This window comes from Dendrobates tinctorius, unplaced genomic scaffold, assembly GCF_039654945.1.
Source record: "Dendrobates tinctorius isolate UK_male_01 unplaced genomic scaffold, ASM3965494v1 ptg000039l, whole genome shotgun sequence".
Classification (NCBI taxonomy): Eukaryota; Metazoa; Chordata; class Amphibia; order Anura; family Dendrobatidae; genus Dendrobates; species Dendrobates tinctorius.
The window spans coordinates 13344891-13359178 of record NW_027361707.1 but is presented as its reverse complement, the minus strand read 5'-3'; the positions used below and the strand labels follow the sequence as shown (position 1 = coordinate 13359178).

The 14288-nt window shown below is 44.0% G+C and overlaps 1 protein-coding gene across 1 annotated transcript in view; it reads right to left on the bottom strand.

Annotated features, from left to right (window-relative positions):
* WDR1 (WD repeat domain 1) overlaps positions 1–14288 on the bottom strand; it is a 49974-nt gene that overhangs the window by 10449 nt on the left and 25237 nt on the right. The window contains exons 5-9 of the mRNA XM_073574476.1: positions 10929–11109; positions 6182–6259; positions 5396–5476; positions 4604–4837; positions 4403–4495 (exon numbers count right to left, since the gene is read on the bottom strand). Of these exons, the coding sequence (XP_073430577.1) occupies positions 4403–4495; positions 4604–4837; positions 5396–5476; positions 6182–6259; positions 10929–11109 (667 nt within the window). The remainder of the gene's footprint in view (positions 1–4402; positions 4496–4603; positions 4838–5395; positions 5477–6181; positions 6260–10928; positions 11110–14288) is intronic.

The following is a 14288-nucleotide window of genomic DNA, read 5'->3' as shown; positions in this document are numbered from 1 at the left end:
AAGTTGAAATTACCCGGTTTGTCACAAAATTTTCTAATGGGTCAAAGAAATTGAAAGAAGTTTTACAGCACCATTGGTCTATTCTTAAAATGGATACGGATATCGAGGGAACTTTGGGTCCTAGACCCCAAGTAACTTTTAAACGGAATAGGTCACTGAAGGACAGACTAGCACAGAGTCACTTCAGTGAAGTCAAAACATGCACATGGATTGGTATAGATTTGAAGGGTTGCTATAAACGTGGGAGTTGTAAAGCATGTCTGTCAGTAACACAGGGTAAAGCCTTCAAGAGTAACAATACAGGGACTGTGTACACTGTGCAGCAGTTTATAAATTGCCGGACTGAAGGTGTAATCTATAAGGCGACCTGTTCATGTGGTATTGAATATGTTGGAAAAAGGAGGAGAGAAGTCAGGAAAAGAGTCCGAGAACACATTGGGGATGTGGTGAATCGTAGCGATACGGCAATAGCTAACCACATCAATCGTATACATCGAGGTGACTACAAGCAAATGAAGTTCATGGGGATGGACAAGGTTGTCCCACCCATACGAGGAGGAGATTGGGATAGACTCCTATTACAAAGAGAGTGCAAATGGATCTTTTGGCTTAAAACCATGCAACCTACGGGGTTGAATGACCAGCTTTCATTTGCTTCATTTTTATGGATTTTCCAAAGGTTGTTTTTCACTGGGCTCCATGTGATTCCAGATCCCTGAATAGGGGTAAAGGGTTGTGGTTTCTCGGGAGACGGCCTTATGGATTCTTCTGGTTTTTCTCTATATGGGGTCAACCATTCTCTTTTTACCTTCCTGGAATTTTTAGGGAACCATGCATAAACTCTATACTAAGTTAAGGGTGGCACATAGCCTTTTTTGATCAACACTCTATATTTTGGAAAGATTGACACCGTATTAGAAATACGATACGTGTGATATAACAGTTGAGTGACTCCACTAAAACGTCACTCTAGATTAATGCTGACATTGAAGCTTCCTATGAGAGCCTATATATGGCAGGTATTGACGTTTAAACTAATAAGTTTTAGGCATTTTTTATTTGTAAGCACGCTTCTTATAGTATTGCTTTTGATATATATTCCAGTGACCCATACTTCTAATGCATCCTGGAGATTTAATTTAAATAACTACGCATTTGCTATAGAAGAGACAATTATAGCATGAAAGACGTAAAGTGCATGTCTCTGTATGCCGTTGACGCCGCTGTGTGATGCGCCTGCGCATTGGTGGCCGGAGTATTGTCTGGCGCTTGCGCAGAGAATGCCAGGTCCCTTGATTTTCCTGCGCAGTAGACATTGGGACAGACCGAGGAGGCGGGACTCTGAGGGTATGATGGCGCTGCCCTGTCTGGCGCTTGCATGGTGAGTGTACCAGGCGATCTGCTTGTGCCCGAATGATGTGTATGCAGGAGGCGGAACTCTGAAGGCATGATGGCGCTGTTCTGTCTGGCGCTCGCGCAGCGAGTGTACCAGGCGATCTATTATGCCGCTTGAACTTGTGCCCGCATGACATGCATGTCGGGTAATCCGACAGGTCCCATGTGAGTGTGGGATCAATGACACCGCTATAAGCGACGCATGCGAAACTGAAGCACCTGGTTTGTGTTGGGCGTTTGTGTAACCATGGCAATACTGCTATAATCAGCGCTAGCGCAATGGGGGCACCAAGATGAATGCGGTCTGCGCCAATTGGCTGGATGGATCAGGTGGCTCAAGGCTACAGGAAGCTGTCAGCACTAATCATTCACTGCACATGTGTAGGCAGGAAGTATAAAAGGTGGCATGTAATAAGGACAAATGAAGAGGCATCCCCTTGATGGCAGTTCTATGATGAATAGGCATTCATTTACATCAGATCAACTCCCCAGATGATCTGGCTAACAGCGAAACGCGTCAGGAGACGGGAGATGTGCTATATGGAAGAACCCAGTAACGTTTAATATGGGTGAGATCCTTCCTTTTTCAATGCTATGAATGCAAATGTCTACTTATGAGGAGGTATTAATTCATCCTGAGATCCCTGAATGGGAAAATGATATATATGGATGAAATGTACCCCAGTGCGCCCGTTATGCCACGTTTTTATTGCTGCTAAGAATGTCTATGTAATACTATGTCCGTTATGGTGAAGGATTTGTGTCTTGCTAGATGCTCTGATTGAGCCTATGCTTTATCATAGACATTGAAGTATTCACGCCTTTGAGTACGAGGGTGGATATATACATGGCTCCAATGGTTTGGTAACTTGTGAAAGCATACCACAAAAAGGGACGCTTATAGGTTATTTCCTGGAGACTGGATAGACGCTTATACATTATGTACGTCATTTGACTAGGAGTTCCTTTGGATCCATGTTTGACTACCTGGAGAATAATCCTCTTAGTCTCTGTATGTTTGTTTGTCTTTTATGTTATGTGCACTTTTACTAGGTTTAATCCTTTTTAAAAATTTGAAATAAAGTAGATTAGTTTTATCTTAATTTGGTATCTGATACTAGCCCGCTGCTTATATATATTCCTCTGGCTGGTGGATCATTGCTAATTTCATGGTTCCATTTACCTCAGCAAGTGTTCCAGGTCCTGAAGAAGCATACCTTCCCTAGATAATCACAACAACACCACCATATTTTACTGTTGGTATGATGTTCCTTTTCTGAAATGTTGTATTACTTCTACGCCAAATGTAATGGGACATATGAGACGAGCCTTTATGTTCTTATTGCTCAGCAATGGTTTTCGTCTTGGAACTCTGACACACAGGCAATTTTTGTTCAGTCGCTTTGTTATGGTGGAGTCAAGAACAGTGACCTTAATTAAGGAAAGTGAGGCCTGCAGTTCTTTGGATGTTGTTGTGGAGTCTGTTGAGACTTCTTGGATGAGTTATCAATGCATTCTTGGGGTAATTTTGGTCAGCCTTCTGGAAAGGCTCACCACTCTTCCATGATTTCATCATCTGTGGATAATGGCTCTCACTGGGGTTGCTGTAGTCCCAAAGCTTGAGAAATGACTTTATGACCAGATCGACAGAGCTTAATTACTTTTTCCTCCTTTTTTCTAGAATTTCTTTGGATCGCAGCATAATGTCTAGCTTTTGAGAATCTATCGGTCTACTTCACTTTGCCAGGCAGGTCCTATGTGAGTGACTCAAACTTAAACTCAAATAGGCTTTATTGGCAGGAACAAAATACATTTAGTGTTGCCAAAGCAAGGAAAATAGATGTGACAGGGGATGGGATTGGGGATTATAGGAATGGGGTTGGGGGCACAATTTTGGAAATAGTCCATTTTTGGGGATTTTAAGTTCCTCTCAGCTTATGACATATGGTGACGTATTGGGCGGCGATCTCCACTGTTGATTCCTCTTCCCCTAGTAGGATGCAGTTTCCTCTCTTCGTCCTTGGATGGGAAGTCCGGGTTGTGAATGGAAAGTCTCTGGAAGTGGGAGGCCCCCTCACTTTGTTGCAGTGAAGCAGTGATTGAGAACCGGTGTGGCTAGGGAACTTGAACTCAGCTTCCCAAAGGTGTCATTAAACATGAATTAACTATGGTTTAGGTGGGGAGGGGCAATCAATTTCACCTGGCCCTGAAGGTTTGGATTTCTTTTTTCCTTAATAAATGCTTACTTGTTTTATCTTTTTTGTCTAATATTTATATTTGCTTGGCGATCTAAAATATTTGTGTATGACAAACGTGCAAAAGATTAGGAAATCAGGAAGGGGGGGCGCAACACTTTCACAGAACTGTGTATCCAAAAAAAGATAATCTACCTCATTCCTCTGCTGGGATTTGTCACCCTCCTGTGTTCCCCTATTTTACTTCACTCGTCATTTTATCAATGGTATGTTACCAGCTTAATGAAATTTATATTTCTCTGAATTTTAAAATATGCCTAATCCAGTCGCCATATACATTAAAACAGTAGGACGATCGAAAAAAAACAAAAGCACAGAATGCTCTGGCCGCCATAGAATGAAGGGTCAGGCGCACCACTGTATCAAAGGAAACAATGGACCTCAGTTCCTTCATCCTCCAGATAGGAAGGTGATGGGCAATCCGTCCAAGACATGCCCCAACAATCAGATGCCATATAAATGGACAAGATGCAAATTCCCTTTTTGTATATTTACAGCAAATCCACAGGCCATAAGTGTATAATACACCAAAGTCACAGCAATGGACCCTGCACATTTTTTTTTTTTTTATTTTGGGAGGCCCTGACGCGCGTCGTAGTCAGTGGAGAATTCCCATTCACTCACATGGGAAGTCGGCCCGCCTCGCCATATAAATCGGCACTTAACAGGGCCCCGTGGGTGAGACTTCTAGACATCTATGGCATAGCTTGGAGATTGGAATGCCTGCCCATGTGATAAACTTTCATAGAAAGGATATTGATATGTCCATCGTGGCTACCGGTATAAATGGTGGCTCGGCCATCGTTTCTGTGAACCGTCATGCACTGGATTGATTTGCTGTGTCCCTAAAACGGAAAATAAAAATATTACTTACCAGTCCCTAACCTCGACCACAGTACTCACCACTGACCACAAACAAAAAAAAAAAAGCGACTGTACGGAGTCCACCTTACCTTGACCACACGGATGGGTCTGCCTGGGTTATTCTTGTCCAGATAGTTGATGTAGCCGGACAGAGAAACAGACAGCAAGTAGTCCTTCTGCCACAAGCATCCCAGCTGCTGATCGAGCATATCGCTCCCCAGGTTGAACGTGGTGACCGCCTTAGAAGCCGCAATGTCCCAGATTTTAGCCGTTTTGTCCCCAGACGCAGAAAGGAGTTGGGTGCTGTCAGCGCTCCAGCTGATCTGTAATAAAACAAAAAGGTGGATATTACCGCCGGATGCCGAGGACAAGACGGTGTGAACTTATTTTTTTCCCTGGGACTATATCAGATCTGACGAGGTTTTCTATAGGGGAGAAGCACAAAATAAGTGGCACGTTGAAAACCAGCAGCGCCATTTTTCTCACCCTCCCCAAACATTAAAGGGATAATCCCATCCTACTCACTTTCACATTGGAATGGGAGCGGGGCCACCGGCCTCATGTCTTGCACTGTCCGTAGGAGTGCAAACGGCAGATATGCCCTTGACCCAGCGGTCACCAGGAAACGCGATGTCACTGGCGCCACTCACCGTCCGATGCAAGTGATTGTAGCCGGAAGAACCCTTTAATGTGATGTGCACTGTACACACAGACAAGGCTCTACACACATCTCTTGGGTCTCCACCTTCCTCTGAAAACTGCCCTCCATTTATTGCAGCTGCCATAAAGCGCACACTCTGCTGCACCGTCCATACAGAAAGCATATATAAGGTGCCCCCCCCTCCCCCCCAAAAAAAGAAAAAACATAGAAAAGTAATTACTGCGTAAATCCCTCCGTCGTGAGCTTTTCCATTTCCAACAGAGCCGATTTTTTCAGCTGTTTTTCCATCATACAGCAAAATCTATCAAATACAGAAAGACAATGTAAAAATTAACGTCCGATCCATTGGGTACTGAGTGACCCTGGTCTGGCGGCGGGCTGTTCTTTAGTTCCCCACTTGTAACGAGCGAGTGTTTTCGGATAAGGTGTTATCTCAGCATGCTCTAGTCCTAAAAGGGTCTCTGATGTGCTCAAAAAATTGCTAGATTGAGTTATGGGATGTTAATCTTCCATTAGCATAATGAGACTATTGTTTGGTTCTGTTCCCCCTTCTTTTACCCCTAATTTCCCCTTTGTCTTACCGTATCAAAGTTCACCTCCTCCTTCCCCCCACTTTACTCTTTGCCCCATTATTCTGTCTAAATCTGTGTTCTCCTTCATATAGTTTCTATGGTATTTTTGGTCACACCCAATAATATTATATGTTGAATTTCAACTCATATTGTCGCATATAACTTGCTCCCCTACCTTGAGATTGTAAAATTTCCCCAAATAAAAACGCTTGAGTCTCCGCAGCTCCATGTCTCATGTCTGCTTGACAGCCACAAAACATGCCGATTTAAATGTTTGTTAGGCATGCCCCGCATGTGTATTGCGACATGCAGACGCGAGGACTCGAGAATTTTTTTTACAAGCACGCCGAAAACACTTTTAGTAAAGACATGAGCATGCTCAGAAAACGCCTCATCCGAGCATCACTATCCTCCACCATCTCCCTATCTGTTACCTGGCCGTCCGCACTGGCAGTGGCGAATCTGTTGCCATCGGGAGAAAATCGCACACAGTTCACGAAGCGGCTGTGGTCCTGCATGGGGGGAGAAGAAAAAAAAACAAAAAAAACAAACAGTACTTAAAAAAAAAATAAAAATAAGTGTGCATTAATAAGTGACTGACTGGTGGCCATACTGCTTTAGCCAAGGCTTCTAGGACAACTCTTTGGAGCTCAGCAGATCGTGGCCCAATAATCCGACCATTTACTGGGATTAATGGGAATCTGTCAAATTTAGGATTCACAATCGGAGGGCAGTAGATGATGGTGACAAAGACCCCCGACTGCAGAGCTTCTTGGGTACATTCACCGGCTGTTTTGCCGTCCCAGTGTGTGATAAGAGGTGGCCGAGTTTGGGTCAGGAGACCTGCGGCCAGTCCAGGCACGGCGGTCCAAACTCAATGTGTGAATCTGACTCAACTGGACCGCATGTTTTATTTTTGATAAATCCCCATTTTTATTATTTTTTTTATCTTCTGCTGCTCTGCTCACCCTCCCAATGAGCCCTGTATAACCCTGCACACAACACTGATTGGCAGCTGTGTGTGCTGTGCATAGGCAGAAAGCTGCCACTCAGTGGTGGGGTTATACAGAGCACACGAGTATGGAGGACTACACTCACTGAGGGGAACCAAGAGCTGCGCATAAAACAGCAAGTTTACCAAAACGACAAGAAGCCCAGTAAGTGACATTGCTGGAATCAGGGTCTCAGTCCCTTCTTATTCTGTTCTCAGATAGTACAGCCAAAACCTGGCGACACATTCCCTTTAAGCCCCCCCCACATACACTTAAGATTGGCCGGCAACTGACAGTAATCTCACCCAACTCCCCCATATACAGTAACGCTCTTCTACCATTACGTGCGGCCACTGAAGCGATGACTGAGAGGAATGGTAAGGCGTGCCGCTGCTTGGCTTGGAGTACACATGATGTGAAAGGGATGAGGAAAACTAATAATTAATGGACGGAGGATGTGTGCTCCACTTTCCGAGGAAGGATCATCTGTCACACAAGACGAGTAGATTACAGGAAAAGTGAATGGCGACTATAGTGACTGCCGATCCAGTGATCGTGTCAGTCACTTATGACGAGGGAAGTCTTACAGCGACTCAATAGGCCTCGTTCACACATGGGTGTTCTGTCTGTACAGATATTCTTTTAAGACAGACATTTAAAAAACGGAGCTTCCCGTACACATTACATAGGCATTAAAGGGAACCTGGCAGCGTACACGTGCTGCCGATCCACCTCTCCCCTGGATTGACAGTTCTCTTGCTATACAAGCGCAGGGAGACGCTCCGTCACTGGAGGAGAGCGGGGAGAAACCACCGAGCCGCATTTGTCCCTTTAGTGTTGTGTACAGCTTTTAAAAGGGAGGTTTTTCCTCAGAGACGTCGCAGGGTTTGGAAGTCAAACATGTGGCAGAGATCACACAGCCAGTATGTTACAGGATCAGCCAGCGCGTATCTGCTGCAAGTTTTTCCATGTCGAACTGGACAAAGTGTAATGGCGGCTGCAGGGTGGAACAAAACTTTTTCTTCTTTATTTCACCTTTCCTTTGGAGAGAGCAAAGCATCTGGCACCTAATGAGTTAACTTTAGGGACGCCACAGGAGGCGTGTGCGTGCTCTCCCTGACAACTTGCTTGGACTTAAAGGGGTGGTCCGAAAGTAAAACTTATTTCAATCCTAAAGGCCCATTTTATGTCATAGTCTAGTATACTTTAATTATAAAGTCCTCATCATTCCCCAATTTTTTTTTAACTTTCCATTAGATAACGCTTCTTCGGGAATCCCAGTGCTTGCAGGGAAACTCAACCGAAGAGTCATCAGGGAGAAGCTGCAGCCTCTGCCCCCTCCCTGAGGCTTAGTGTCATTAGTGACCTCCATTTCAGGGGCTAGGATAGTCCTGCTGTACTGATCAGGTGTTGGTTGTCAATTGCCAAGTATGCTCAAAAGATTCTCGTCACTGCGCAATATCCTCGCTCGCCTGCTGGCTCTAATCAGAGCAAGCCGGCAAAAGAGCGCACTGTCAGTCCGCGATGCGAGAAAAGCACAGACCAGCGCTATCCCTCCCTCTTATCTTTCACATCACGTATTATTCTTACAATGTCCACTGACACAATGTGCACTCTTATTGACCATTTCTGAGCGAGCGCACCGTCACTATGCATATTAATCTACTGAGCATCCTGGAACTAACAACGGACACACGAACAGTGCTCCTGAAATGGATGTCACTGATGAATGTCCCAGAAAGCACTGGGATTCTGACATGAAGCCTCAAAAGAGGAAGTAGTGACAAAACAAAGCAGCTAGATCATGTAGTGAAAGAAAGATAAGGAATTTTTAATCACAAAGTATATTAGATAAGATTAGGACATTAAATAGATAGGCATTTAAGATTAAAATACAAAACCCCTTTAACAAAACTTGACTCATTAGGTGCCAATCTCTGATCTCAGCCAGAGTAACCTGCCCTAGGGATAGGTCCTTAACATCAGATCAGAGGAGGGACTGACTCCCTGCGCCTCCATTGCTCAGCTCTGGAATAGAGGCTGATGGGCGGCAGCTGTAGGCTGGAGGTGTGCGCCCGGTGTTTACACCTGGCCGAGGATAGCTGACCGGTGGGACTGCCGCATGTCACCCGGATACCATGAATATGTATCGGGTCTTATGAAAAAGGCCACTACAGCTCAAAACAGAAGCCTTATAACAGGGGGATAAAGAGGTTTCCCCCACTCGTCTTTTACCCAGACCAGAAGGGACGACGTCCTGACCACCAGTCGCCCGACGCTGCAGCCAATCATTGGCCTCAGTGCAGTCACTTCTGAGAAAACAGACTGTGGCGGGAACAGAAGACGGGATATTACGGGATGGAGAAACAGTGTCTTTCCTGCATTTGGTGTCCATTTCACTTTTCTAGTAGGAAGGACGGAAGGTCACAGACAGGAGTAAATGGTGACGGCTCGCTCTAAGGAATCGCATCTACCATTAAAAGTGATCGCTCAAAGTGTACAGCGTCATCTGCAAGGGAGCATCCAATCCGTCGCCATGGTGTGGATGAGCAACGGCCTATAGCAACCAATCAGATCCAGGTTCTCTCTTTTCTATCGTCTTAACTGGAATACAAGCAGTGATCTGATTGGCCGCTGTAAGCTCCTGTACACTCCTCACTGCACTTCTCCCCATATCTCTCTCTTGGAGTTTATTAATTAAAAGCCGAATCAATTTTTCTTTTTTTTCACCACTATAAAAAGCAATGAAAAGGTGCACTTTTTGCTGTTTTTTTTTTTTTTGGTGAATAAAACTTTATTAAGCCCGTACAGTAGACTATTGACACAATCTGCACCGAAAAACGCAGCCAGTCTTTAGTGAGCGGTGACGGCTGATGCGGGAGGAGAACAGGAAAGCATTGCCAGAAGCCATTATGGTATTAGTGCAGCGAGCGCAGCAGCCGAGCGGAGATTTACCAGACGGCGTCTCTGTGCTCGGACTGACCCAGGTTAAGGAGGCATGAATAATTCAGAGGGACAGCGGAGACTGGATCATTAGGGGGACAGACCACGCTGGGGTCTCCCTCTCTTATTGTACGTGTGTGACTGGGAACCAGAAAGCGTAATACAATCAGGCGTGACAGGGCGGCACAACAAAGCTTGGACCTGTCACTGTACCGTACATGCTGGGGCTTTTATAATTCACCATATTTAATAGCAAAGTGGTGAGGTGACGGGGGGGATACGTGCATTACTACAATGCCATTACACAGACAGTAACCGCGCCGCCACTTGGGAATGTATTAGTCATATTGCAGAAATAATGGCTTCCTGGGTTAACTCTTATATGTCCAAAGCCATTGTGTGTGAGAAGGATTACCAGACCGTGCGGTGCCCCCGATTTAATATTCATACGTTACTAAGCAAGACTAAAGCATGAGAAGGCGGACCACCCGACTAAGCATACTGGGGGGCTCCAACCAACAGATGCCTGGCAGGGTTCACGGTGTCACTAGAACGTATGTAGTTTGTTTTTATCATATAAATAAAAATAATAATAATAATAATAATAATAATAATAATAATAATAATAATAATAATAATAATAATAAAAATAATAATAATAATAATAAAAATAATAATAATAATAATAATAATAATAATAATAATAATAATAATAATAATAAAAATAATAATAATAAAAATAATAAAAATAATAATAATAATAATAATAATAATAATAATAATAATAATAATAATAAATAATTTTTTTTTTGTATTTATATGTTTGGATTTTTATGTTTTATTATTTTTTTTTATATATAGGTTTATATATACCTGCAATTCTCACTCCAGCAAGGGGTGGCATGAGAAGCGTTATGTATAAAGATGTCAGTCATTGTGCAACACGTAGATTAAATTGCTGCAAATAACGGCAACGCGGCCGTAGGAAAATCCAACATCAATAATGCTCATCATAAGTAAATCCCCATATCCTGAGATTTACACTTATAAAGCAGGATGACTCGACAGAGAATCCAATCTCCCCGCAGTGGTCACAAGAACGTGCTGATAACGCGGATCTGAGATGCCACATCCCGTGCCGCTTCCCTCCCCTCCATAATCTCTACGTAAGCAAAAGCAGCAGGAATGAGAGGACAGTTCCCCCCAGGTCAGAGCGAAGCCTCGCTAGAGAGGAGCACGGACTCACCCCAATTGTAAACTTGAATTTGAACGGTGGTCCCTCGAAGAAAGCCGTGCAGTTGTCGTCGCTGCCGGTCACCAGACGGTAGGGCCGGGTCTGCTTAATGTCCACGCTGTTGATCACTTTATTGTGGCCTGTGATTTCACCCACGGAGGAGCCGGTGTCCCAGAGAAACACGGAGCCAAACCTGAAGGTGGATAGAAGAGTCAGGAATGGGATGCCTCATGTAAAAATATTCACACCCTTATCTGTGCGAGGAGTAGGAGGCGCAGAACACAGGGTGCCTCAGGGCTCTGCCCTGTAATACCAAAACCCAACACCCACAGGCGCTGCACCTAGCAAATCTCTACTCCACAAGCAGGACCTGACTGTTTCACACCAGCCCATGGAAGGCCAAATTGTTATTAACAGACACAACCTAGAATAAAAAGTGTGAACGCGCACCTACACATGGAAATAGCTGTAGAAAAGCAGGTGGCTTTCAGTAGGCAAACAGAACTAGAGTACACCCCCCCCCCCCCCAAGCCATTGAACCTCAGATGCTGGGGTCAAGTGAGAGTGCTCCCTCCGACGTGCCAGTGACGCAATGGTGGGGCACCCTTGGGATGACATGACAGCCTAAATAAAGCTTTGTGGTTACACGGTTAAACAGGACTAGTCAGTGCGTCAAAACGGTCCAGTTTCTGCCCCCACTTCATTCCTTCTGCTCCCCTGATCATTCTGCGTTTGGAGGTTTAATTTTGTATTTTTTTTTTTTTTTTTTTAATTTAGAGGCCCAAAAGGGAAAAAAAAAAAAAAAAAAAATGTTGGTACTACCAACACACCCAGTTACAAGGAAAAAAATAGGATCAAACAAAATACATCCACATAAAAGCCATGTCTAGCGGTGCTCAGCTTGATACTAAACGATTTCAGTAAAACGAGCAACAGCTGTTTCGCCCGAGTGCACGCTTCTTCTGGCTCACGAAGTTGGGAACCTGAAGAGTATTCAAGCGAAACAGTTATTGCTCATTTTACTAAGGGTTCTGTCTGCAACCCTTGTGACTGAAATAGCTAGTGGCGAGTGCAGTTCCTCGTGCCTTTTTATTTAGGGCTAATTTTTATTGTCTTTACCAAAAGGCAGTTATGCAAGACCTGAAAGCTAACATTCTTTGTTCTTAAATGGGTTGCTCTAGGTTTGGCAGTCCTCTCCAATCCATGGTTTCATGGGTAGGGAATAATCTTTATCGCTGGAGGCAGGGCTGTGGAGTCGGAGTCGGTGCTCATTTAGGTGGAGTCGGTATAAAATGGACCGACTCCTAAAATATATAATAAATTGGGTACAGTAGTTCAATGCAGAATGTGCTAAAAAAAATTTCATAGGAATTTGGGAAAGTTATGAAGTGTCCTATAATTGGCTGTTCTATTCCTGATCTAAGGCTACATTCACACAAGAACAGGTTCTTGCTATTGTAACGGACGATGCTTCAAACATGATAAGTACAACTAAACTGATGAATGAGAGTAAACAACAACAGCTAGAAGAAAATTTAGGATTCAGTATGTTTGAGATGGAAGGTCACAGTACTGTTCATGAAACTGAGGAACAGCAAAATTATACTGTAGAAATAGATGATCTTGTTGAAGCTGCTTCAAAACACTTTCATATTCATCACATGCGCTGTGTTATGCACCCGCTGCAGCTGGCAATAAGAGATAGTCTGCAAGAGGGACATGCTGGAAATCTGATTGGAAAAGTGAGGAAACTGGTTATTGCCGCCAGAACCCCTAAAATTGATTCCATCTTCAAGAGACGTGCTGGGAAAGGGGCAATTGTCGATCAAGCCGCTCGGTGGGGCAGCACTTATTTAATGATTGAGCGATTGCTTGAACTAAAACCATTTCTTATAGATATGGCGAACCCTCAGGTAACACTAAATGAAGGTCAATGGACACAGGTGGCTGAATTGAAGGAATTGCTTCATCACCTATTTACCGTGACTAAAAAATTACAAGCTGAGGATTTAACTCCTGGTATTTTCATAAGGGAGTGGAAGAACTTGCTATTTTGCCTGTCCCAAAGAGGAGGTTTAATCGCAGATAGCATTTCTGCTTCAATGAAACGGAGACAGACACAGCTATTGGAAAAAATAATTTTTCTGGCAGCTGTTTATGTGGACCCAAGTCATCATATACTGCTTGATGATCAACAGCTTACTAAAGGAAAAGTAGCTCTGACTGAGGTAGCAGTTAGGATGAGTGACCTACAGGAGGACTGTCAGGCGCAAGAGGACTTGACAGTGCTACTGCTGACATATCTTCATCCTCATCAGATGAGGCGTTTGACTTTGACAAGTATTTGGATGACATGGAGCAGGCAAAGCGTTGGCGCAAGGAAAAAGATTTCACTACGTCTCCTATAGCAAGCAGATTGACCATATTTCAGCACTCAGGGAGAGGGAGAGGTGTTCTAAAGTTGTATTCCAATAAATATACATTATGTTCTATCTAAATATCTTGATTATTGTATCAAAAATGATTTAATGTCTGATGTTCACATTGTACTACAATACATTTTTCACTTAAATGGCTTACCGACTCCACAGCCCTGGCTGGAGGTGTGAAGGCTGAGACCCCCCACTAATTCCGAGGACAGGATTCCATAGGGCACGGTCTGAGTGAAGGTCAAGCATGTTCACCTCTGCTCCAACCATCCTCAACTTCTGCTCCATTCAAACAGGGCTTCTGAGAGTCAAATTCTCAGGATTGGTGGGAGTCCCAGTTGTCAGACCCCCCCAGTGATCGAGAAGTCACTTTCCATACTAGTGATAAAGCATACATTGATTAACCATCCTACAAGAGGAGATCACAAAATTGCAGCAAAACAGGTGATTTTTATGAGGCTTGAATATTCCTTGGGTAAAATCTGCAGAGGAATATTTCATAGAACCTGCAGGAAAAATTTGCGGATGAGCCCGACTATACATAGCGCCGATCCCAAGCTTTCACGTGTGGAACCAACAGCAATATAAGCATGATGGGGATTTGGAAATCTGCAACAAAGTCATTATTGTGAGCAGATTTTTTTTCTTCTGGGGCACGAGGATGGGTTACAATACACCCCATCATGGGGGTGGTTTCATCTTCTTAAATGGGTACAAATACCAAGTGAACAACTTTTTATAATTATTTTTTTTAGCAGGTAGATTTCAGAGAGATTTTCAATTTTATGATTTGCTGCTCATTGCCCAACTTATCGGTGTGTGATTGTTGACTGGTCTCCCAGGCAAGACGTGCAGTGCTTACAGGCTCTTACCGTGACAGCTTGTAAGCACTGCTCTGAAGCTGGTAGAACTGGACCAGTCACAGTGTCCCCTGCGCTCCTCT